Source organism: Scleropages formosus, chromosome 25 (assembly GCF_900964775.1).
Source record: "Scleropages formosus chromosome 25, fSclFor1.1, whole genome shotgun sequence".
Lineage (NCBI taxonomy): Eukaryota > Metazoa > Chordata > Actinopteri > Osteoglossiformes > Osteoglossidae > Scleropages > Scleropages formosus.
In genome coordinates, this window is record NC_041830.1 from 17,333,460 (window position 1) to 17,359,265 (window position 25,806).

Below are 25,806 nucleotides of genomic sequence, written 5' to 3' on the forward strand. Positions count from 1 at the left end.
CACTACGTATCTGAAGTTGCAATTATATTATACAGTAATATTGATGCACATATTAAATACACAGATTTAACATGATCTTTATGAGCGTCTCTGGATTTTCCAGATATAATAATTGACATCATTTAGTCATTACCGATTCCTTAGTTCTTCCTCAAGCATCCCATCTCCGGGGGAACTGGCAGACACACATCTCATGCCATGGCCCCCACACCCCCCTCCCCATCAGAAAAGGTGACGCCCAGGGACCAAGTCCACCCTCAGCGCTGTAGGACCAGGGGTTTCTGACCACGTCACCCACCATAAGGATCGTGGGCCACTCGGGTTCCGTGGGCCTCCTGCCACAGCCCCCCCCCCCGCCCATGTTGCTCCGAGACCTTGAAAATCGAACCGTTAAAGTGCACCTTCTTCACTGATTCACTCTCCTCCATATCGATCCTCATTTTGAATCTCTCACGTCTCTTTTTGAGCATCAACGTTATGCTTTGTTGCTAAGTATGAATAATAAATGTGGGACGGGGCTCCGCTCTGGCACTCAAACCCGAGGCTGAGCGCCCCAGCGCGCGTGCGGCCAGGCGCTTCCGGAGACACACGCGCTGCCGTTCACACAGTTAATGTATTCTAAAGTATATTTACTTGAAAGAGTCCATTGGCACAAGTTAAGTACCTGTGTTTAGTGACGTCCCATTGATCCGGCCGCCGCAGGAAATCGTGGGGGGGGGGGGGCTGGATACTGCATCCGCCTGTGTGAGGCGCTGCCACTGCACCCCCAGCAGTGCCTCTCATTGGACTGCCTTCCTCCTGGGTGGGGGGACCAACAACGCAACAACTGTTTCTCCGTGCACGTCGAACCCGGAGTCCGCTGTGCGTTTCCCACGCTGACGTTTAGCACCTCGGCCTGCGCCGCTCAGCCATTGTGGGCCTTGTGTGCGTCTGTGGTTGGGGGGGGGGTTTCGTTAACACTCAGGGCCCCAATTTCATACAGGAACCGATCGATCGATCGTCTGCCGCAGTGACGACCTCACAGTCTCGGATGTGAACGGAAGTGGGGACACAGCTGCAGGAAACGCATACCGTCCTAGAGGCGCACCGGTTCCCAGAGTACCGTGGTAGAGCTCAGGGACCCCCCCCAACCCCCAAAACAAAATGAACGGTATTGTCAGCTAGTTGTGATCTTCACATGCAGATGGTCACAGTGAGAAATTCTTTGTTTCTTCAGAAAATGAGATGAATTTAGTTTGTGCTGTACCTCTGCGCCTGAGATGATCAGTGTGGCTGCACCGCTGCCTCCCGCGTCTTTTCAGATCTGCGCATCGTTGCTTTGAGGAACATTAAAAGCAGAATGATAAATTCAGCAAAGACTTTGTACCGTGTAATTCTTTGCAGCACTTTTGCGGGGGGGGGGTTGTCGTCATGCTTTACCTTACCTTCACTCTGTTAAACTACACTGGAAAAATTAATATTTTCATTTATAAATCAACTGTTCACATTTATTTTAACAGCAGAAAACACAGTTTGCAAACATCTGTTGTGGTGTTAGTGTGGAATATAAAGAGTTGTGAAACTGCACATAGTACTATAGCAAGACCTGTAGTAAGTGATTCTACTGTATATATTGACATAATCAGCTGTGCCCTATAGGCTCTATTGACTGTGTGTGTGTGTGTGTGTGTGTGTGTGTGTGGTACAGACAGATGATGCAGGCTGTACTCATGAGTGTGTGAGCTGCACACCGGATGTTGCCAAGTTCCTGTGTGGCTCTGACCTTCCTTACATAGCCAGGGAAAGAGATGGGAGACACAGTAAAAAGCAGTTTTACTGTGCTCTTAAACACCACTGTACTACAGAGGCGCCGAAAAGTGCAGGAGCGGTTTGTTCTCTGGTCTTATTCGTGTTCGTGTGTTACGTGGTCAGCAAGTCCTCGCAGCAGCCAGGAGGCAGACAGATGCCGCAGGTCACCGTGGGCGTGGCTGCGGGCGTGCGGTTCCGAAAGGTCCGATCCGAGCCCTGCGTTCCCGCGCTTCGGGGACGGGTGAGCGCTGAAGGATGAGCTCTTCAAGCAGGAGCCCTGTGTCGTGACTCTTTCAAAATCTCTCCGCAGTTTCCACCAAAACGTCCGTTTTCTGTCCTTCTGATGGATTTGCTGTAAAATTGCATCTTAATTGCTTGAAATTGTATCTCGGTCACACATTTTACATAGAATTGTAGACAGTTTTTTCTGCTAATCTAAGAATTATTTTATTGACTGAACATATGGATGCCCTGTAAATACTCTTCTGGCCACAGGCCTGAGCAAGAAACCTGTGTAACATGACCAGCTTAGAATAAATAATTGTTTGTTGTTTGTATGATTAAACAGGTATATTAAGTGTAAACATACTTCTCCATTAGATACTATTTATGGAGATGTGGAAAATAATAATAATAGTAATAAAAATAATAATAATTATAATAATAACAACAATCATCATTCCATTATTATTATTATTATTACTCTTCAACAACAACAACAATAAAATAATAATAATAATAATAACAATAATAATAATAATAAGAGTAATAACAATAAAAATAATAATTTTTAAAATTATATTATAATATAAATAATGATTTATTATAATTCATAATTATTATTATTATTTTTACTCTTCAACAACAATAATAATAAGAGTAATAATAATAATAATAATAATAAGAAGAAGAAGAAGAAGAAGAAGAATAGTGTGAAACAGACCTGTTTTAAAAACTGGCGCGTGCTCTTTTTCACCACAGTAATGAGGAATTTAGACACTTATGTGACGCAATGATCTGACATTTTGAAAATGTCGTTGAAATGAGACACTAATGATAATGTGTAAATCGTAACGTGCGGAGGCACAGAAACGGACCCGGGAATCTTGGACCTGGTCAGTTGATGCGTTTCATCCTTTTCCGACTCCCTCTTACTGCAGACGCGTCGCTGTCCGCGCGCGCAGCACGTGTGTGTGCGTGTGTGTGCGTGTGTGTGTGTGTGTGTGTGTGTGTGTGTGTGTGTGTGTGTGCGTGCGCGCGCGCGAGGGGCGACCAGCGCTCATATTCGCGCCACTAAACTGCGACATTTATTTGCTCCGCCTTCCTTTCCTTCTCCAGATCGATATGATCGATAATCAATAATCCGTCGTCGCAGCTCGAGTGCGATGCTGCTCAGGGCGCCGTGTTTAATTGCGCAGCGACCCCAGCGAGTCAGTGTGTTCAGTAAGTGTTTCAGTCGCTCCTCCTTCGCTGCGCACACATTCCTTCCATCAATACACGTTTATTTCTTTCTTTTTATTTTTCCGCCTCTTTGCTTTTCATAAAATTATTTTCTTCTTCTTGTTTCTCGGCTCCGAGCACTAAAAACGAATGAAAATGAAAAATAAAACTGAGCTGAGCCACTTCAACGAACAAGCGCCTCCTGCGAGAGCAGTGGAGTTTGTCAAACTCGTGACATCGTACGTGTTATTTATTTATTATTGTTTTCCTACATTAACGTTACAGTTTTGCGTCCGCGAGCCGAGGCGCGTGCGGCACTGAGCTCCTCTTATTCGTCGGCGCGGCGCTTTTCCATAAGTCAGTTGTTCATCTCTGAACACGCGCTCTTACAAATTCTCCCTTATTCACAGTTACTAACAGTACAGTAATAACAGGCGCGAGAACAAAGCGACTATAAATGTATTAATGGCTGGAAATCTAAGAAATATAATATTAAAATATTTTTTAAAATTTTAAAAATATATTTTAAAAACAAGAATTTTCGTTTCCTTAATTTTAAAATACTTACAGGAAATTAATCCCTGTTTGGAAAGTAAACGAGCATTTTAATCACATTATTATTATTATTATTATTATTATTATTATTATTATTATTGTTCCATATTAATTAAATTAAATTGATTAAATCAATATTATTATTTACACTGCATTCATGGTCAGAAATGTTTTTAGCTTTAACACCGACCGCCCGCCGCCCACGCGACACCAGAACCCTGAACCGCAGGGGGTCCCGAACCGAACCGGACCCCTGACCCGGGTCTCCACATCAGTCCCACACGGGGATCGCGCAGCTGGAGAGAATTTCTGCTCCGACACTGTAACGTTTCTTATGACGCAGCGAGGCGGTGTGTTTGATCGCCCGAGACACAGCGCGCGCCCAGTGAGCTCTTTCCCGCGCTCAGCGGTCAGTGGTCAGCGGACCTTCTCCTGGGTGTCTGTACACGCATGCAGTCCGTTTCTGAAGAGGAGCGGGAGGGGGGGGGGGTCACAGTGTCACTAAGGACAGGAAAGCTCTTTGATTTCCGTCCCCGTCCGCTTTTATGACGATGTTCGATTGATTAATCGATGGATTGATTGATTCATCGATTGATCTGTTTCCCGGTCTTTCAAGGAACAGGTGACACTTAACAGCAACATCTTTATTATAAAATAATATTCATGACAATAATCTGTATTATAATAACAGTCTTGTGATCTTCTCATCGATATTCTATCGCGGAGGGAACTGAACCCATCAGAGGAACCGCCGCGCCCCTCTCACATTCTTCTTCTTCTTCTTCTTCTTCTTCTTCTTATTATTATTATTATTATTATTTAAGGAGCACTCAATAATAATAATAATAATAATAATAATAATAATCGTCATCATCAACATCATCATCTCTGTACTTTTTATCCTTATCGGTAGCAGTGTCCTACTTCTTACTCTCATAAGCTGTAAAAGTAATTTTACCCATCATGTAAATGTGAACGAAATGAATAATCAATTAATAATCACATCTCGCTTACTTCTCTTTTTCCTGCTTCGTGTAGAAGGAGGAGGGAAAAGATCGATTGGACGGAGCTGATTTATTTTTATTGCGAACGACGCTCTGAAACCCGCAGTCCGTGCGCGCGCACAGCAGGAGCCCCGCTGGCACCGAGCGCGCGCCTCCACCATAACACATCTGCATTTTGACTTCTTCTCCTTTTCCTGTCATCTTGTCCACTGCCGTGTCTCTTTCAGCTTCCGGTGTCCAGCAGAACGCACGTGCCCTTCTCCTATGCGCTCCCCCCTCCCCCAGAGGTCAGAGGTCACAGCAGGCCACCTTAATGTCCCTTTGCCCTCCCCTGGGCGCACTGGTCCACTCTGTGCTCACACACTGCACTGAGTCCCTTTTCCACATGTCTCCACAGTCACTGGCGGTACCGGTAAGGAGAGAGGAGCACCGAACTGGTGTGTTTCTACGTCCCTTTATGAGACTGATCTTCATTCCTCTTTCTGACACTTTTCTCCAAAGCAACTTTTGGTTATTGGCCCTTTTCTGCAGCTGGGTTATTTCTTTTTTCTTTTTTTTTTTTTGATTGGAGCAATTCAGGGTAAGTACCTTGTTCAAGGGTACAACAGCCAGAGAGAGGGGAGATTCAAGCCTGCAACCTTTGGGTCCGAAGGCAGCAGTTCTAACCCCTCCACTGCCAGCTGTCCTTGTGTATCATGTGTCAGCTGTAGGGGACAAGTGTCTCTTCTTAGGTCCCCTGTCTGGGGGAGTCTTCCGTTATATGTTTCTCTCTTTTGTTCTGTCTCTCGCTCACACACTCACACACACACTGAGACGGAGGCGTACTCTCGCGGTGCTGCAATAATCCCCGGAGTCAGAAGGTTATCTCGCTTCGATTTCAGACGCTGTGTCCGCCGTCACTGCGCCGATAGTCTTACGTTAATCTCGACGTGCCAACTGCTGAACACGCTGTTTTGCCGAGCGCCGATAAGAGCGATGTGGAGGCGCTCGCGGGCCTCCTCTGCCTCGGGAGACGCGGGACTTTTCCTCGAGGTGAGCGCAACGCCCGTGTCACATGGACTGGCAAGGAACGGACATGTGGAGCGATGAGTTTTCCAGCAAATGCGCAACAGGGACCTGAAACGATCCCGGGTGAAAGGGACAAATGGAAGCGATCGGAGAGCGACTGAGACTCTCGCGCATGGAATATGACTCAAGTTGTGCTGCATCGCGAATAAATGCGAGTTATTGCCATAAACGATACACAGTATGAATGTGCAGCAGACGGGAGCAGGTGAATAAGGGGACGATGGTATCTGTGGCGTTTGTGTCCCGCCCCCGATGGTTGTACAGCATTTTCTCTACAAACACTGTTTACCCCAGACTTTACCCCCTAGACCAAGGTAAAGTCTGGCCGTCACGTGCAGCCTTTGTATATGTAATAATTTATGTCATTATTTGTTAATTAATGTTTTGCATACAAGGCACGTTAATGTGCGCTCCAACAAATCATTACCCTCCCAACAAAGTCGGCCGGAAAAAAGAACTCCCTTGTCCTCCCCGCCCACTGAAGCAGCGGTTGCTAGGCGACGGAGGCCGAGATGGATTGAGAAAACGTAGTCGATCAATTGTACAGAGAGAGAGAGAGAGAGAGAGAGAGAGAGAGAGAGAGAGAGAGAGGAGGGCCGGCAGGAGCCGACGACGAGACGCAGGAAGAAGAGAGAGAGGGATCTGGAAGGGAGGGGGGGCTGGTTAGGGTTAGGGTTCGAGTGGGGTTTCTGGGGAGGGGGTGCGAGTGTGACCCCAGTATGCGTGAGGGATGTTCACAGGTGTGCAGAACCTCTAGCAGCCAGGTGTGGATTCCGTTCTTCTGAGCTCACCCCCCCACCCCCTCCCCAATGTCCCTGTCTCCATTTGCCCAGCAATGACAGGATGCCATCTCCGCTGTGACCGAAAGCCCCCCCACTCGTCTGTGGCGCTAGGCCTCCAGCTGGCTGAACAGGTTATTACTGCGCACGCACACACTGCACCATGCCCCCCCCCCCCCACCCGTGCCGAGCCTGGTGCCGAGAGCATTGACTCCGTATCGATCCCCTCAGCCACCTCCCCGCAGTCAACTTTTGTCCTACATGGTGCGCCTGCCCACATTTCCCCCATAACCATTTCTGTTCCAGATTCCTGTCCCGTTATTTACGCTGAATAGGGGGTGTTTGGACCCCCACCCCCACGGCACTTAACACCCCAGAGCTGGATCTGCGCCGTTCTTCTGTCCTGTCTGGAGCCCAGTGTCCTGGTGTCTCACGATCTCTGCCTTCCACATCTCTGTCTCTGTCTCTCTGTCTCTCGGCATCACGGGTATGAAAATCATTCCATTTACCTGGCACTTTGCCTAAAAGGACACCCAGAGCCCCTGACTGCGGCCAAAAGGAGAGAAATATATTTGCGGCCCCTACAGCTGGCAGGCAGTGTCTCCCCACTTTCCCAGAATGCTTTGCACTTCACTGCACGCTGCCTTTTCTCTGCTGGACTTGGGTGCTGGTTCTCGATTCCGCTTGAGCGAGAACATCGTGAGCTGTACAAACTGCTGCTTTGCCTGCAGTACCGTTCAGGTGTGTTTTTTCACCCTCCAGAGAGACTCACCACGATCACACACCGTAAACGAGGCCAAGTGGCCACTGTCACCAGTCAGAATGACTCTTTTTTTTTAACCGCATTTCTCCTCGATACACCACTGCAGCGCTGCAGTAGACAGCGGTAAGGTCAAAGCCCGAGTGGATCCATCTTTTGCGGTATGGGTTTGGGTCATGTTCAGCTGACCTGGGGCGATGCAGCAGAGGATGCTGGGAGCATCTTATCGAGAGCGCACAGAAACAAGCCGTCCTTAATCAGGCTCTCGATCTGTGCTGGCACACACAATGGGGATTAATTGATCCCCTAATACCCACGGATAAATCAATGGCTACCTGTGCGCCGAGTCCCGCCGCCAACCACACACTGCTCCGCGTGATCGACAGACACCTCTCAGCCGATGGGAGTGCGCACGGTGGCGTGTCGATGAGAGACGGGCTGGGTGGTGCGGGAGGGAGTGAGGAGAGTCAATCCGAATCCCATCGGCGAGAGAACGGCTACAGAGAACGAGAACGTGGCTCCTCGTGCTCCTCCCTGCTGCACGTAGACCGTTTTCAGGCACTCTTCCGTTGTTCTGCATGAATCCATGTTCATATACACCCACACACACTACACCCGGCCGGTGGCACATTCAGTTCGCGCCTCGCAGTCAGTGAGTGAGATGGTTGTAATTCGGTATGTGGAGCGAGAGCACAGGGCCGGGAGCTCCGGTTACTGTTTGGCGTAACAGACGTTAGAATGGACAAGACGTGTGGGCCTAGTGGCTTCAAACGTGGGATGACCTTTGGTGCCTGCTGCATTGGTTCCAGCAACTCAGAAAGCAGCCACAGCCCTGGTCTTTTTAGGCACTTCAGTGTCAAGAGTTTACAGAGTAATGATGCAGAAAAGAAAAAACCTCCAGTCAGTAGCACTTAGATAGTAGAAAAGACGGTCTTAATGACTGAGGTCAGAGAGAGTGGCCAGATGAGCAGAAAGCACATTCTGATGAACCTTGAAGTAGATGGGCTACAGCAGCGGTGGATCATGTCGGTTCCACTCCTGAGAGTTCAGAAAAAAGATGAGGCTACAGCAGTGACCAAGAGCGGGCCACTAAAGAGTGGAAAAACAGTTCCTGGTTTGTCCAGTTCCAGTTGTTGTTGTGACAATCTGGTGACAAGTTCAGAAACTGGACCCGTCCTGCCAGGTGTCAACAGTACAGACTGGTGGTGGGAGAGTAATGTTGTGGGGAGTGTTTCCATGGCACACTTTCGGTTTTTTTCTTGCCAACTGAGCATTGTTTAAATGCCACAGAGTGCCGAAGTGCTGTAACGGAGCAGGTCCATCCCTTCATGACACCTCTCGCCTGGATGGTTGGTGTGTCGGCGCACCGTCTGGGCCGGTAAACCCTGTTTCACCCAGGTTACCACACCCTGCCCCATGCTGCATCCGCCTGCCTGTGTGGATGTTTTCTGTGAGACTTAGGTTCAGGGTCCCCGCATCTCTGCCCCTTCTGTCTCTCTACCCCCCCACCTTGTCTTTCGCCTCTGTACCTTCCCAGGAGCACACCGCTCGCTCCCCCTCTCCTGCACCCGTTTCCTGCAGGCTCTCCAGCGATGAAGGGACATACACCGGTTTTTCCTCTTGTTTGTATTGATTTTGCCTGTGGCGTGCGCCTGGTGGGCAGGGGCGCCTCACGGAAGACGGATTTATATTTAAATCTGTCCCTTCGCCACGGCCACCGCGCCTTCGCTCTCCGAGTCCCGTAAACAACATGAGAACAACCGGAAATGGGGGCGGTGAGCAATGGGAGAGAGGGTCACTGCAGGCTGTCTGTATGCTGGACCGTCCCTCTGTCCACCTTGCGGGGGGTTAAATCCCCATGGAAGCACCACGCATGAGCTCATCACAGTAATAATGGCGACGAATGAATAATGTGTGTAGTGTCTGCACGAATCTTACTTAAAGGGGGCAGGAGGTGGCAGAGTGGTCGGCGCCATTGCCTTGCATTTGGAGGAAGGTGGGTTCGAATCCCCATCCCCTTGGTCAAGGTGCTTACCCTGCACTGATTCAGTAGAAATTATGCCAATTTACCCTTTTAATCAGCACAGTAAGTAGCTCAGTATATAAACCTCACAGTGTAAGCAGCCTTGGAGAAAACTGTGTAAAAGATGATGATGATGATGATGATGATGATGATGATAAAACAAGGAGAGGGAAAATCCTCCCGTCTCTCAATGAACAACAAAGAACAACGGAGAAGCTGGGGAAACACGTTCCTGTGTGAAGTTGGTGTTTAACGGCGGGAGAGAGAGTGTTGAGCTGGTGTGAGGGTGATTAGTCTGGTGGGCCAGTGATAGAGAGAGCTGATCGATAGTCTATTGATCGCAGTCGTGGGGGTGGAGAGGGAGCGGAGGAGCAGAGCTGGGCTGCAGGTTGACTTTTAAAAATCCTTTACTCTGAAGATGACAAATAATCTCTCAAACTGAAAGGAGCACAGACCCTTGGGCTGCGGTGCTGAATGAGAGGTGCGAATTTACATGTTACTACTTACATGAAGAATAAAGAATACACTGTGCAGCATTGTTATATCTCGGAGTCCCCTGCAGGAGAGCCAAGTTTTTCTTGTGTTATTGCACACGGTCATTATTGGCCTTCATAGCCTCTAATGTAGCATTTCACCATCTCCAGCGGTACATTTTACAGTGAAGACCTTCTCTGAGTGGTCACCTCCAAGGTCCACCTGCAGCTTTTACCTCGCCACACTGGCCGAAACGACAGCTCATAATAATAATACTACTACTACTACTACTAATAATAATAATAATATTATTTTTTTAATTATTATTATTATTATTATTATTATTATTATTAATTTTACACATCTTTCCTGCAAAACGATTTACAGCGCTAAGCTGCTTACACCAGTTTACCCATTTACACAGCAAAATCATTTTTACTGTGTTACCTGTGGATGAGTGCCTAGGTTGAGGGCACTACAGCAGGACATGGGATTCAAACCCAGGTTCTCTGATTGCAAAGCAGCGGGTCTAACCACGAGGGCACCTGCTCCGGTTGTAACCATGGTAACACACAGGCACTCGTTTACAGTCCCCCTCTGTTTATTGACATGGACACGCCCGGACCACAAAGGTGCCGAGATGCTGCCGCTGCACGGTTCTGGTATTCATGAGAAGTTTCTGGAGAAAGGAGGGTTTTGGCTCGCAGGGGCGCCTCGGAGCCCGTTTCTCACGTGGAGCGCTCAGCTCGGTGGGAAACCTTCAGATGTGTGGGAAAGAACGTGGGAATCGTTAACCGCTATCGGAGATGCTTAAAGTGTCCAGAGTGATGAGATGTGAATGAAGGCGGCGGAGTAAATGGTCTGGGAATGGGCTCCCCGCGGCTTGACGGGTGAAGACAAAGGGTCGGCGCAGAGCGAAACCGGAAAGGGCAGCCTGAACAGCGACACGTGAACCTCAGGTGGGGCGTGGCCAGCGGTGATGCTGTCAGCTCCTCTGCAATGGACAGCTGAACGCTGTGGGTCACTCACACACACACACACACACACACACACACACACACACACACACACACACACACACACACACATTTTCAGAACCGCTTGTCCCCTATGGGGTCACAGGGAACCGGAGCCTACCCGGTAACACAGGGCGTAAGGCCAGAGGGAGAGGGGACACACCCAGGACGGGACGCCAGTCCGTCGCAAGGCACCCCAAGCGGGACTCGAACCCCAGACCCACGGGAGAGCAGGAATGCGGTCCAACCCACTGCGCCACCGCACCCCCTGCTCGCTGTGGGTCATTTACGTTTATTTATTTACGAGACCCTTTTCTCCAGAGCGTCGTACAGCTCGGAGTAAACAAAGTGTATCGTCAACAACGGACAAAGAGCTTTAGACACACACACGGGACTATGGACACACAGCTTGTAAGTGTGACACCAGCAGGTTGCTGGTTCGCATCCCTTCAGTAACTCCTATAGAAGTGATGTTCAAATAGCAAATACATAGATAATCATAGCAGATGGTGTTGGACTCATTGATGGATCTGTCAGCAGAGCAGGAGAGAAGTGGCTCTCAAAGAGGGGGGTTCAAAACCCTTTTTCGATGCGGGAGGGATTCAGCAGCTCTGAGGGACACAGGGAGCTCATTCCACCACATCGGGGCCAAAACTGAGAACCTAAAGACTTCTTTGGACCCTTGTGGGTGGAACCACCAAGTGGCCCGATGAGGAGGAGCTCAGTGCTCTTGGACTCGTCAGGATATCGACACAGCTGCACGTTTTCCCAAAGCAGTTTGAGTTAGTAACGGTTCCTGTTGAGGCACTAATTTCATAAATGAAGCATGATTCCTCTGCTCCTTCCATTTGTGTGTGCGGTTGGGGGTTGGGAGCCCCGATCTCATTCACTCTTCTGAGACTCAGAAAGAGAACTGAGGTCAGCCTTTCAAATGCAAACTCAAGCCACACGTGTCGGGGTCAAAGGTCGTGGTGAAGATAGAGTTCAGGTCATTTCTATGGCAACTGTGTTAAAAAGCCGAGTGTCCGGGCGGGGATATGAGCCGAGGAGTAAGTGGACGACACCGAGCTGCTAATTCAGTCAAGTGAAGGATCCTGCTGTGAGGGTCGCTGGGGCACTGACTGGTGCACTTGGCATATAGCCAAAGGGCTTTGGGTTCGAGTGCCTGGCGGCATGTATGTGTTACCGTCTTACGGTGGCGCTGCTGCTCTGAGCAAGGAGAACTGTGCTCATCATTTCGCTGCACTGGCTGCTGGCCGTCCGTTGGCTGATGGTTTGATCGCCTCCCACTGTCCTCATAACAGGTCTCATGCCATGAAGGTAAAAAACTCCCCAAGTGCCTTTTCTGCTGCCATCAATGGGGCAGGCTGGTGCATTGGCCACATTCGTGGAATGAGCTCCCCGTGTCCCTCAGAGCTGCTGAATCCCTCCACATTAGAGAAGTATCTCGAACCCATTTCTTTGGGTCATGTCTCTCCTGATCTCCTGACAACTCCATCACCGAGTCCAACATCATCTGCTATGATTATCTGTCTATTTGCTATTTGATTCTAACTTCCATAGGTAGAGTCAGCTGAGATCCCTCTGCCCCTCAGAGCTGCTGAATCCCTCCCATCAAGACCATCTTCTGTAATTATCTATGTATTTACTATTTGAACATCACTTCTATAGGCGCCACCGGAGGGATATGAACCAGCAACGTGATGGTGTCTCACACAAAAGCTGTGTGTCCATGGTCCTGTGTGTGTGTCTGAAGCTCGTCGTCTGTTGCCGATGATACACTTTGTTTACTTTGAGCTGTGTGTCACTCGAGAGAAGGGTCTGATAAGCGACGAAAGGTAAAGGTAGATGGGACGAGGGTCATCTGCCTCCACTGGGGGGTCTCTTGAGGACGAGCGGATAAGTGAGCATCGACTGAAGGCTCGTGCGGCTCCCCAGGGCCTTGTTTGCTGTCACCTGTGAAGGCAGCGACTTCCTCCAGTGCCTCTCCGCCATGTCCCTGTGCAGCTCAGACTCAGAGGAGTTGACTAAATGTCCTGTTTCGCAGCCCTAAGGACAGAAGAAAAGGACAAGGCTGGGGACGCGTCTCCTCGCTCATGTCAGTGGATCGACAGCCAGAGGTCAGAGGTCAGAGGAGAAGGTCACAGAATAGTGGCGCGAGTACAGAACACCACCTCTGGTTCCTACAGCTGTGTTACTTGACCCCAGGAGGACAGTACCACGTTTACCGTCTGTCTCCAGCAGGAAGTGTTTTGTTGCCCTTTGTTCAGCGTTTGCCGTTGAACTCGTTTCTCACGTCTTTTTTACCACGGTACGTGTCCTTGGCCGCACTCTCATCTGACGGTTTTCCCTACTTGGCTCCGAACTGCTTCGCCGTGCCGTATCACACTGGACACTCATGACCTCCCGATTCCGGGGTAGTTGCTGCGAGCGGAGCGCTCGCCACAGGGATATTTGGTGTGTGAGAAACACCCTGCGGTGGAACACACTTGCGCGACACACACCCCTCCTGTACCGGCACAGCTTGTTCGGTTCGGATCCAAAAGAGCGCCGAGCACAGACGGCGTGTGCTTGTCTCGCTTCTTTGTTTAAGAACGTGATGAGTGCGTTTCCGCAGAGCATCGCGAACCTCACCGACCCGAAGGATGTGCGGTCTGGGGTGGGGTCAGGACCCTCTGCGGTCCGTACGTTCAGAGCGGGCGCGCTGCCGGAAGGCCGTGATACTGCGACACCCACCTGTCGGGGGGGGGGGCATCCTTTCTGGGGCAGCGAGTTCTTGTGTCTGAGTCCGTAATCTCTCCCGGGAACGGCGCCCCCCGCAGTCAGCGATGGGACGGCAGGCGAGGCCGACACCATCGTCATCGTCAGCATCCCCACCTGTGGCCGTGTTTGTTCTCAGGTTCCGGCAGTAAACGTGACTGTGAACTTCACACACGTGTGCGGGCAAAACGAGAGGCGGAACGGCGGCGGCCGCGGCCCTGCTGTCCGGTTCCTCGCATCTGTCCGCGGCTCTTTCCTGGGTCGTCATCTGCCAGAAGTCACGCGCTCCGTTGGTTCCGCCGCGAGCTGCCGTCACGCGTTTGTTCGCGGGATTTCCGTGAGCAGTTCCGCCGTGTGACGTGTTGCTGAGCTGCGTGGTGAGTTTTACGCCACATCTGCAAGGATACCTGGTCGGTGCTTTAACCACGTAGTTGAAGAGGCGGCAGGGACCTTCTGGAACCAATCGGAGAAGTGCTCTCTCCACCCTCTGGTCACCACTGACCCCTGGCCCTAGCTGCACCCTATAGGTGAAAGGTCACAAACCGGGGTCAACGGGGATCATGGTTGTGCTGGTCAGAGAGTCGTAACCATGGCAACCCCGCTGTGGTGAGTGGCGGCAAGCTGGCAAGGTGAATGGACTCTGCGATAACCTTTCCCCGCGGTCCGTCCTGCATTGTTGGACTTCGGCGCCCCCTAGTGGATCAGGGCACGGGGTCCACGTGGCTGGAGAGACGTGAGACATTTTGGACAAGAGAGTGCGAGACAAAGGGTGCCTGGTCCGGTGGAAAAGAGCCCAGAAGCCCAGGACAAACAGCACACAGGCCACAAGGCCTCTTTAGTAACATCACTGTTGTTACTGCTGTACCAAACCTGTCTTTCTTTTAGTCCTTCTCCCTCATTTCCTGTGTGTCCCGAGTCGCCGCCATTGCAGGTCCCTCCAGGTCTCCGAGGAGCGAGCGGGTGGTGAGCGGGCGGCGCTGTGAGCTCACTGACGCCGACCTGTGTCACCTTCCCCACGGCTCTTCTCCGAATCGTACCCCTGCACCTGAACTCTAGCGTTCACCTCCCAGGAGGCCGTCGGGGGTCTCCAGGGGTCTCGATTCCTGTGAAATGTCCTGTGAGACCATGCCATCTGATGGCCATACTGGGTACTGCACCTTCAACATTCAACCAGCCAAATTCTGTTCCTTTATGGGTTTTTTTTTTTAAAGAAAATACCATATATTATAAAGATTTCAAGGTCAGAAGTGATCTAATCACAGTGACACAGTAAAACCGTGACGATGTGAGGTAACATAAAGGCCCAATGAAAGACACAGGATACTCATGCGTTCTACTTGTTTTGAACGTGACTCCGCACTCGGACCCCCTCCGAATACCGAGCGCTGGATCTCGATGGAAATCAATCAACTGGCGGGGGGGTGTGGGGGTAGCGAAAGGTCAGAGGTCAACATGCAAATCACAGTTTTATCAATTTCACTCTTTTATTCATGTATTATTGATAATGTTTTGAAAAGAGCTTGATCATGGTCATCCTTCTCTTTTCTCTGTGATGGACGTACAATATGCTGCAATTATGTGTACTCTTGAATTATAGTAAATGTGAATTATGTGCCATAAAGAATTTTAATATCTAATTATTAAAAGGAAGAAATGTTTGCATTTCGGGGGGGTGCGGTGGCGCAGAGAGTTTGGCCAGGTCCCGCTCCCGGGTGGGTCTGGGGTTCGAGTCCCGCTTGGGGTGCCTTGTGATGGACTGGTGTCCTGCCCTGGGTGTGTCCCCCCCCTCCAGCCTTGCGCCCTGTGTTGCCAGGTTAGGCTCTGGTTCGCAGCGTGTGTGTGTGTGTGTTTGCATCTCTGAACTTTTTTGCCATCGCCAGTAGAGCCGGCTCTCCTTGCAGTGCGGTCAAAGAGGAGCAGAAGGTCCACAACAGCCCCATGCGCCTGTACGACTCTGGTCACACCGCCGTGACACGGGGCTGCTCTCCAGTCTCAGCGTCACCACACGGGACCAGCACACAGCTGGAAGCGGCGTCACGCTTCCCGACAGACGGGTCGCGTTTCTGCAGGTACGACGAGCCTCCTGATGGCGAGCATCATGTTCAGTGCTGCATCAACACTGTCCGCCACTCCCGTCCTCGCACTGCTTTCAATATCCCAGAACGCACCTCTTTGTGACACATGGTGGGTGAGGTGGCACTGCAGTTAGGGGACGGTGTAGCTTGGCGGGTTACAGGAACTCATCGCAATCCCGAGTCTTCACCAGGGATCAGACACGGCGAATCCGGACAGCAGAGCGTTCGCAGGCCGGCCGCTCCCACACCGCAGGTCTCTGGGGGACATTGTTCCACGGTCGCTGTTCACTGACTACAGGGGATCAGGTGCAGTGGGGGTGTATAAAAAGCACTGGGGTGGTGGTGCCAGCTTGCATTGGTGAGGAAGCAGAAAAAGGTTGATGACGACAGAACAGGGCCACAGGTGAGCATCTCGCTACCGCTCGGGTGTACTCAGGTGCAGAGGATGGTGGAAGGGGCCCGGGTCCCACATGGCGCCGCGTCAGGGTATGCGGCCGACGCTCTCTCGTGTGGGACACCAGGGACGTCTGGGCACGGGACACCTGTCGACAGGGATTTCCTCGCACAGTCGGCCAGGTGTGCCGGGCGCAGTGAGAAACAGTCATCAAATGGACTGTTTGACACATAACCCCTACTTTTCATAACGCCATAAAAATGAAAGCAAACCTTAATATGTCTGTCGCCCTCTTCTTTAACATGCACTCAGTTCTGTTATTTCGAACCCTTCGATCAGTTAGCTAAAAAAATTTATGCTGTATACTGTGATTCTGCACACAAGCCTTTTCATTGCTTATGTGGAATACAGAAAATTCATATTAATTTTTTTAAATTAACATTAGGCTATAGCTGAAAATTAAGCACTCAGACAAGCAAAGGAATGTGTTTTTATAAATAATTATGCAATTAATTTGATGTTAAACAGGAAAAAAATAGTTTTGCAATCTCAGTAAGTGCTGGTCGTTTTGTACTGTCAAAATTGCGATTTTTTTTCGCATAAATGCATTGCCAGCAAGTTATTTTTGAAAACGGTTTTGTAAAACGATTCGCCTTAAAATAATAATGAAAGCGCACCGTACAAAGGAATGTCATATGTAAAACCTGGCATGTAATTCTGGGAATGTTGCTTTATGGTCAGGGAGGCTGCAACGATTATTCTTTCAAATTCTAAAGAAGATCCCAACGTTGTCATCTTTGAAGCAGAGAATAAAATAAGCACTTGAACAAATATGAAATTAAAGTTATCTTGATGTTAATGATGTTTTGTCAGACAAAAAGTCGACGCTCCGTTCCGCAACCTCCTCTGGTCGGACAGAAGCTCCGGGATGGATACTGCCGCACGGATCGGAGTTGTTCGGGCGCACGCTTTCTCCGCCAAGACAGACCCGCAATATCAGTGAGTGCTCGGTCTCCAAACAGTTTTCATTGAGCAATTACAATTTTGCTGGCGATTATCAAACTCAGCAAGGCAGCATCTGGCTTACAGCGGACGCAGGTTTTCTCCTGGGGGCCGCGGCCTATTGCCTCAGAGAAAGCCTGCCTCGTAGTGGTAACGATTTTTGAGGCGCGCTGTCTCTTTAAAACGCAGCGCCCCGCCCACTTTTAGTATATTCCACTGGGCATGTGACATGGGCCCTGGCCGATTGGCTGGCCCGGGGCACCCGCACGTGGCCCCGCTGCCTCTCATTGGCCCTCGCTGCGGTTCTTGCGTCCTTGGCTCTCGCGGGGCTGCTGCGTGAAGATGGCGGCCGAACTGGTGGAGGCGATGGTAAGTTGAGTCCCCGTTCGGCCGGGCGTACGGGCAAGGGGCCTCGGGGTGCGGGCGGCCGCACGGTGGTCGAGCAGCGGAGCGCACCGGGCTGGGGTTGGGTTTGCCCTGGGGTCCGGGGTCTGGGAAGCACGTCATTGTTGCTGTCAGGAGAGGAGCGGCGGGCTAGCTAATGCTAAGCTAATGCTAACCCTAACACACAGTGACTGTGGGGGTAGCAGCAGATCATGCGAGTGGCTGGGCGAGCAATGAATGATGAGGGCTAAATAAAGGCTTTGTCCAGCAAGGCTCCAGGGGGGTATGGCCCCACGAGGCTTCCTGGCCTTTGAACCCTGCCCTCTCTCTCTCTCTCTCTCTCTCTCTCTCTCTCTCTCTGTGTGTGTGCGTGCGTGAGAGAGTGGGGGGGGGGGCTACCTGCATCCCCAGGTTGACAGCAGGAGGGGACCCCCGTGCGCCTCGGCGTGTCTGGAGACAGGAGCAGTTGTAGTATCATGATGATGATGGCCATGAGCATGATGATGTTCATCTTGGACTTGGTGCTCAGCCCTCACATGATCCATGCAGCTCCCGTCGTTCAGCACCTGCTGTTCTGGTTGTGTTGAGCTGCTCTGCCCAAGTGTCACACTCTCGGTGCTGCATGTGTGGGAGAACCGGTGACACAGCGAGTAGCGCAGCTGTCTCACAGCCCCTGGGTGGTGCGAGAGGACGTGGGTTCGATCCCCGCTCAGTCTGTGTGGAGTTTGCACGTTCTGCCCGTGTCTGCGTGGGTTTCCTCCGGGTGCTCTGGTTTCCTCCCACACTCTAAAGACATGCTGTTCAGGTTCCCCCATAGTGTGAGTGACAGAGAGACTTTGTGTGTTCCACTGACGTACGGATGAGTGACCCAGTGTAAGTAGTGTATCTAGCAGTGTAAGTCACCACGGTGAATAAGGTGTGTGGGCTCATAACACTACGTGGAGTTCATTGGAAGTTGCTTTGGAGAAAAATGTCTGACAAATGAATACATTTAATGTAATGTGTACTGAATTCTGGTGTGTTTGTGAGAGTGTGTGCACACGTGCCAGTGCCATCCCAATCCCTCTTTTCTCCCCCACCCTCACAGAACATGGTGAAGAGTTTCCGGGTGCTGGACCTGCAGACGCTGCTCACCTCGATGGGCCGCAGCCGGAGCGGGTTGAAGCAGGACCTGGTGGGCCGGGCGCTGCGCCTCGTGCAGACCGAGTACAGCCCGGAGCTGCTCAAGACCATCCGCCAGCTTTACGAGTCGCGTTTCCCCAAAGCCGCCAGCTGGGCGGCGCAGCGACGCCCGGACGCCATCCCGCCGGCCTACCCCACCCACAGCTCCCCGCCCGCCCCCGGCCTGCACGGAACAGACTACCTCAACGGGCTGCCCAAGCCGACGTCCAGCTCGGTGCCCGAAGTCAAGCTGGCCTCTCTGCCCTTCTACCAGACCCTGGAAACACTGATGCCCCCTACAGAGCTGAGTAAGCAGTGGCACCGCACGTTTAGGTGTGAGGTGTCACGTTCGGTGCCACCGATTGTGTGTTCAGTTATGTGTGCGTGTTCTCTGGGCCGTGGTGTGAAAGGCGGTGCTGGGTGTGTGTCTGACCCCTTTGACCACGACTCCCACTCTTGTGCTGCTCCTCTTCGTCCTCGACGCAGTCGCCCAGAACAGCGAGAAGCTGCAGGACAGTCCATGCTCGTTGGAGCTGACGCCCAGCCAGGCGGACCAGCTCCGGAGCTGCAGGTAATCCTCGGGTGCCGACCTGCCCTCGGCGGGCCGCGAAAACGCAGACGGGAGGTTGAGTGCAACGTGTGTTTTGGCGAGGGAGCCCGAGAGGAAGGAATTTAGATTTTGGAGGGTGTCGTTTGTGCAAGGGGAGACTTGTCTGTGTGGGATGAGTGAGGATAGGTGACGGGTCAGGATGTTTTTTTTTCCGTGTATTGCCATGACAATCACTGGCACTTCAGAGTCAACTGTCTTTCTTTTTTTTCTTTGTCCAGAGAACTGCGCCCGGGCATGAAGTCGATTCAGGTGGTGCTCAGGTAGGCATCGCTTCTGCTTTGCGATGCAGCCATGTTTATGGGTGTGTGAACACGTGCGAAAGATTGGCCCGGGTGCGGAAATGTGCCACAGCGACATTTATTTACGGAGTTGTGAGCAAGGAAAACCAAGGGCGCGGCGTCCGTGTCAAGCACTCGGAATCGAGACATCTGCCATTGCTGTTGGGCTGTGATCTCGGTGCCGAGGAGAAAAACCTCTGAGTAAATCGTAGTTTACAGCGTAACAATGAATCTATTGTGCGGAGTTTTACTGTGAGCCGTTGCTGTGGTGCAGAGCTGCTGTGCCAAAACTGGAAGTAAATTTTAGATTTTCTTTTTTTTTTTGTTTAAATTGCTGTGATCCACCTGCCTGTTGCAATTCAAAAGTTATTTCCTTATGCAAATATTTACATATATTATGTCGATGATGCGTGAAGTTTTTTACACAAAAGCTGTGATAAGGTCCAGGAAATATTTTTTCTAATGTACAGTGCGATTTTTTTTTTTTTTTTTTTTTTTTTTTTTTTTTTTTCTCTCTCTCTCTCCTCTTCCCCCACCCCATCAGAATCTGTTATGCAGATACAGTGGGTGTTCAAGAAGATCAGTACCCCCCCAACATTGCTGTGAAGGTGAACCAGTCCTACTGTCATGTACCGGTAGGTGATGAGAACAAAGCCCTGTTCCGTTGCCCTTTCCCTGGTTCGGCTTGGAATACTTTAGCAGTGCGGCCCATATGCGTACATTTAATTTCTGTGTGTTTTAACACCACAGGGTTACTACCCCTCCAACAAGCCGGGCGTGGAGCCCCGACGGCCTTGTCGCCCTGTCAACATTACCCCATGGTTGAATCTCTCCACCACCCCAAACCGCATCACGGTCACCTGGGGCAACTTCGGGAAGGTATCTGTTGATTCTCCGTCTTACCTGAGTGCAATTTGTATGTTTCCTGGGTGTTTCCCCCAAGATACAGCCATTCCAGTCATGAGAATTCCTCTCTGCGAGGAGTTTAATTCGCTAAATAAACGACTTAATTCACATTTTATGAGGAGTGAGTTTGTGTTGCCTCCCGATAACTGAGCACTTGGACATTTAGTCATTTAGACACTTTCCACTACAAAGCAACTTACAGTGGTTGGTAATCAGCATTTATCTGACACACACACATACGCACATTTTCTGAACCGCTTGTCCCAGACGGGGTCGCGGGGAACCTGAGCCTACCCGGCAACTCGGGGCGTAAGGCCGGAGGGGAGGGGACACACCCAGGACGGGACGCCAATCCGTCGCAAGGCACCCCAAGCAGGACTCGAACCCCAGACCCACTGGAGAGCAGGACCTGGTCCAACCCACCGCGCCACCTCATTTATCTGACACCTCCATCCAAAGTGACTTAAGGTGTTGGAGACGGTACAGTTGGCTCCCTACAGTCATTCACATTCGCAAAGGGAACTTTATAGGGACCAGTCGGGCCGAAACGCACTTCTGTTCCTCCCAAAGGATAAGAAGGGCCTGTTTGCAGGGCCTCTTATCCCACCCTGTCCAAATGGAAGCAGGTAGCTTTGTGGAAATTTATTTCTGTAGAGCGTTTTTCTCAGCAAAGTGAGGCAGAACGCTGACTCGCATGTGAAGAAGGTTGTGCTTTGCTGTCCGCCTTGTAGTAGATGGGCTCAGACCTGGTCACATGATGTTACTGATGCATTTTCAGAATATCAGAACATCTGGTAATAAATCCAGAGGATTTTTACTTTTTTCTAGCTGTGAGAAGCATGAAGCTTTACTGAATAACTGACATAACTGGTTGTGGTAATGAAAATAACTTGAGCAGAAATGAACATTCATTTTTCTTCCCTCTTCCCATCAGTGCTGGAATCCCCTTCATTTAGTCATTCTCATTTGCATTTATTTGTTTATCAGGCACTTCTTTGTGATGGGACATGCAACTCGGAGTAAACAAAAGCGCATCAGAAACAGACAAAGCACTCAATAGAGTTCCACAGACGTTTCTTCCAACAGCTCTGAGCTGGACAGGAAATACAATAGGATGACAGAGGTGCGCGGGGGAGTTATGCAAATTTATGGAGCTATTGGGAGAGGAGTAGCTCTGAAAGAGATTGATCTGAGACCCTCGTTGAGTGTGGGGAGGGGTTCAGCAGCTAGGAAGCAAATGGAGAGAGACGAGAGGGGAGGCATGCGCGTTTGTCCTGCCAAGGCGTTCCCGACTCGTACCACTGCATCCTGTGAAAGCTGGAATGGCCTGATGGTGGAAGACCGGCCTTTTAGACAATAAAAATGACATTAATCCACGAAATTGACTGCCTGCTTCTCATTAAAGCACATTTATCTCATTGGAGATTGTGCTATCCAGAGCCGGTGCCGGTCGACAGGACCGGGTAACGCGAGCACCGTTCGCTATCTTAAAGGCACAGGTTTTGGGAGCAACATGCTGTTGTGCACGTTCTGCATACAGATACACGCTTGATGTGGAAAGGATGGAAAGCGACTCACACTTTGTGGGAAAGTAGTGCTGGTCTCGTACGACTGCTTTCAGTAAAGTGTGTGTGGCCCTGTCGAGCTCACACTATGGTTCTGTCTGAACCTGCCTGCCCCTCCCCCCGGGGAAACTGCCCCTTCCATGCTGGATGAGGCTCTCCCAAAACGTCTCCTGAACTCGCGCCGTCTCTCACCCCTCTGGACACAGATATTTTTGTCCGCTACTTCTCGCCGGGGTTGGTTTTCAGAATGACTTAATGATGGTAAATACAGAAGATAATGTGACTGTCTCCACCCACACAGCGGTACTGTGTGGCCCTCTACCTGGTCCGCGTCTTCACGTCAGCTGAGCTCTTCAACCAGTTGAAACACTGCTCTGTGGAGAGTGCCGATCGCTGCCGGGAGCGCAGTGAGTATTGCTTATCCTGCCCCTGCGACCTCCTTCCTCTTAGCCTCTCCCTTTCTGAGGACATGTATATATATTTTCTTCGATATTGGCGTGATGGTTCATCTCCGGTTCTCTCCAGTCCAGGACAAGCTGCGTTTCGACCCAGAGAGCGAGATAGCTACCACGGGCCTTCGAGTGTCCCTCATCTGCCCGGTGAATATCCCTCCCTCGCTCTCATTCACTTCTGCCCTGACCGTGGAGTGGGTTGAAGACACTGACATGAGTCGTCCCCCCCCCCCCCCCCCCCCATCACAGCTGGTGAAGATGCGCCTGGGCGTACCCTGCCGCGTGCTCACCTGCGCCCACCTGCAGTGCTTCGACGCAGTCTTCTTCCTGCAGATGAACGAGAAGAAGCCCACCTGGACGTGCCCGGTGTGCGACAAACCCGCCCCCTTTGAGCTGCTGACCATCGACGGGTACGTCACCCTCCACTCTCCTGTATGTCTGCGGGGCAGCAGGGCAGGTGAACATGCAGGTGGCCTTTGCTGGAGGGCAGAGCTGTTCATCTGATTTTTTTTTTTTTTTTTTGCCTTATTATTTCTCATTTAACTGAACTGAGGACGTCCTCTTTCTGTACACTTGGGTTAGAGGAACTGGAAGGAGTCATTTCTAGATGATGGACTGCACAGTTTTTCATGTTTTTCCCTCCACTGATGTTATTGATTGGCTAAAGCGCCCACAGGGGTGTGGCTCATTGGAGCACTGGAACTGGAGAGGACAGATGGCCATTCTTACCGAGGTTGTCCTGTTTCTCCAGGCTGCTGTCTGAAATCCTCAAGGAGACAGAGGACGTGGAGGAGATTGAATACCTGGCTGATGGCTCCTGGAGACCAATCCGGGATGAGAAGGAGAAGGAGCGCAGCAGTACGCCGGAGTGTCCCCTACTGGACATATGTAAGAAGTGCTGGTATTTGCGTGGAAGTTGTGTGTCTGCGAGTGAAGCTCTTGCCAGGGATACTGATATCTTATTGCAGTGTTTAGCCTATGTGTTCGGTTAGTAAAGCCAACACTTACTGAGTGTTGCACTTCCCACCAAGGCTCCCCAGAGGCCAACGGGCACTCCCCAGCACACAGCAGCTTCAGCCAGCCTGGGAAGCCTGGCGCGCCGCCTTCAGGGAGCTCAGGCCCTGGGACAGCACCAACATCGAGCGGGGGTGGGGGCGGAGCCGGTGGCGGTGCTGTGGTGGACCTTACTCTGGACTCGTCCTCTGAGGAGGAAGACGGTGGCGGCGGGGCGGGAGACAGCGAAGACACAGAGGACAGCCAGGACAGCCCCCCTCCTAAGAAGGGCCGATATGGCTACGACAAGGACCTGGTCACTGCGTATTGACTGCTGGAACCCACGGACTGGAAGGCGGCGAGGTGGGGTGCAGGTGGGGGTGTGGGAGGCTTCTGATTTGCGTGTGGGGCCAGGAGTGGGAAGGAACAGCTGTGGGTTCCTGTGCACTGCACCACCCCGCCCAGTCCCGTCCCATCTCATCCCATCCCCTGCCTCGGCCTCTGCTTTCGAGCAGCGCTGAACCACATGCACATACATGTCCTGTTGGCCCATCGGGCTTCAAGTTGTTGCTGAAAAGAAAAAAAAGAAAAAAAAAAAAAGAAGAATAGCAAAACTACCCCAGTGCCACTGGTCCCACCCCCTGGCTCATCCTGCCCCAACCATCAGACGACCACACGTCCCCCTCCCCGACTGTATTACTCAGCACCTCGTCACTCCCTCTTCTCTCTTTTGTGATACGTTGGCATTACATGGACTGATCTACTGTAGCCATGGTGAGAGGAGGGCTTTGGCTCATTGCGGTGCTCCTCACCATCCGTAGCTTCCATGGCAGACAGGAGGATGGCAAAGGTTGCTGGCAGAGATGTGGCGAGGTTTTGGACCTGTGAGCAACAAACAGCTGGATTATGAACGTGAAAACACAAGCCCCCCCACCCCACACCACCTGCACTTTAGTTGCAGTGTTATTTATAGATATTGGTAATGGTCAAAAAAAAAAAAAAAAAAAAACTCTTAAGGCAGAAATAGCAGTGCTTGTGTTCATGTTCAATAAATATTTGCCATTGCAGTGAACCTGGACTTTGCGGTTTCGGTCCTGTGTACGTGCAGCAGACGAGCTACCTCAGTTCCCACGGTGAGCCCACGTGGCGCCAAGAAGACCTTCCGTTTGCTCATCGCAGTTGTTTGTGGGTAAACACTTTAGAGAGGCGCTTTACGTCTACTGTACATGTTCTTACTTTGTTCTGAGATGTGGATGAAGATGAGCCTTCGCTGCAGTTGGTTGGAGTGAAGAGGTGGCAAAGCGCTCTGTTCGGCGCTTGATGGGTTACAAGGGGGAGGAGCTCTTAAGCAGGGACTGAATGAGGTTTCCTCGTGCTTCAGGCATCGCTACGCTTCGGATCACTACAGCTGACCACTTCTGCCCGGTGCTGAACGCTGTCAGAGAGTAATGGCTGTCTGTTCGAGAGCAGCCTTATGGGGCACCGTAACAAATACTGATATGGTTTTTCCATGAATGCAATAATTTCTAGGGCGGCAGGGCAGATGGAGATGAGATGAGCAACTTCAGCTGTGGTGGTTTTGAATGCCTTTCCATTTCCATGCATTTCGGAGTCCTTTATTTGCACGGTTTGGGGGGGTGTGATCCCTGCAGTCGCCCGGTGGCTTGCGGCTCCTGCCTGGGTTGTGTTTCTGGCCTGTGGCTACAGTGCTCCTGAGGAATGGAGACCACCGTGTTTCGTGCCCCCCATCGGCTCGGGAAGCCCCGTTGACGAACCGCACTGCTTGCTGCGTTCTCCCCAGCCTGCTGCCTGAAGACATCGCTTCCATGACGCCTTTTTCTGGGTCAAAACTGAACTGGACCCGGCAGACACGAGATGTGGAAAAAGTTAAATCGGAATCATTCGACACAATGCAAAGTATTCAATGGTGCTTTGGTCCCATCCACTGGCTGTGAAGGTTGAGGACTTTTTTTTTTTTTTTTTTTTTTTGTGGTGCCCGGGCTGACCATAGCTGACCGTGGCTGACCGCAGCTGCTGGAGGAGGAGGTGTGATGGGTGACCGCTGCCATGGCTACAACATGGCTGATGCAAACTGGACGTGGGAAGTGGCCACCTTCAGGAAGTACACTAACCTGTGAGGAAGTAATATTGTTTTTTTTTTTTTTGTTTTCTCTGGAAAAAGTCATTCTTACTGTATAGTCACCCTCCAAGCACAGCGCTGATGCTACACAGGCGCTGCAGTGTCAGAGTTGTGTGACAGAAAGCGTCTATGAACTCAATTCAGCGCGACGGCAATGGGAATGCCGCCATCCCACACCT

General features: G+C 51.0%; 1 protein-coding gene across 1 annotated transcript; it reads left to right on the top strand.

The window, feature by feature from the left end:
- The first annotated feature begins 17,454 nt into the window (after positions 1 to 17,454).
- On the top strand, positions 17,455 to 24,087 carry LOC108921412 (E3 SUMO-protein ligase PIAS4-A-like). Its single transcript, XM_029249428.1, has 11 exons — positions 17,455 to 17,507; positions 18,610 to 18,991; positions 19,170 to 19,254; positions 19,512 to 19,553; positions 20,116 to 20,206; positions 20,322 to 20,450; positions 22,344 to 22,449; positions 22,568 to 22,641; positions 22,744 to 22,904; positions 23,246 to 23,382; positions 23,526 to 24,087. The coding sequence occupies exons 1-11, from the start codon at positions 17,481 to 17,483 to the stop codon at positions 23,816 to 23,818; spliced, it is 1,527 nt and encodes a 508-aa protein (XP_029105261.1). The 5' UTR covers positions 17,455 to 17,480; the 3' UTR covers positions 23,819 to 24,087.
- Positions 24,088 to 25,806: the final 1,719 nt, after the last annotated feature.

Excerpts from the sequence above, each read along its gene's own strand:
- LOC108921412 (XM_029249428.1), top strand. The coding sequence starts at position 17,481 with ATGGCGGCCGAACTGGTGGAGGCGATG. Across the intron at positions 20,451-22,343 it reads CCTGGGGCAACTTCGGGAAG|CGGTACTGTGTGGCCCTCTA; the intron begins GTATCTGTTGAT and ends CCACCCACACAG. Across the intron at positions 23,383-23,525 it reads GTGTCCCCTACTGGACATAT|GCTCCCCAGAGGCCAACGGG; the intron begins GTAAGAAGTGCT and ends CTTCCCACCAAG.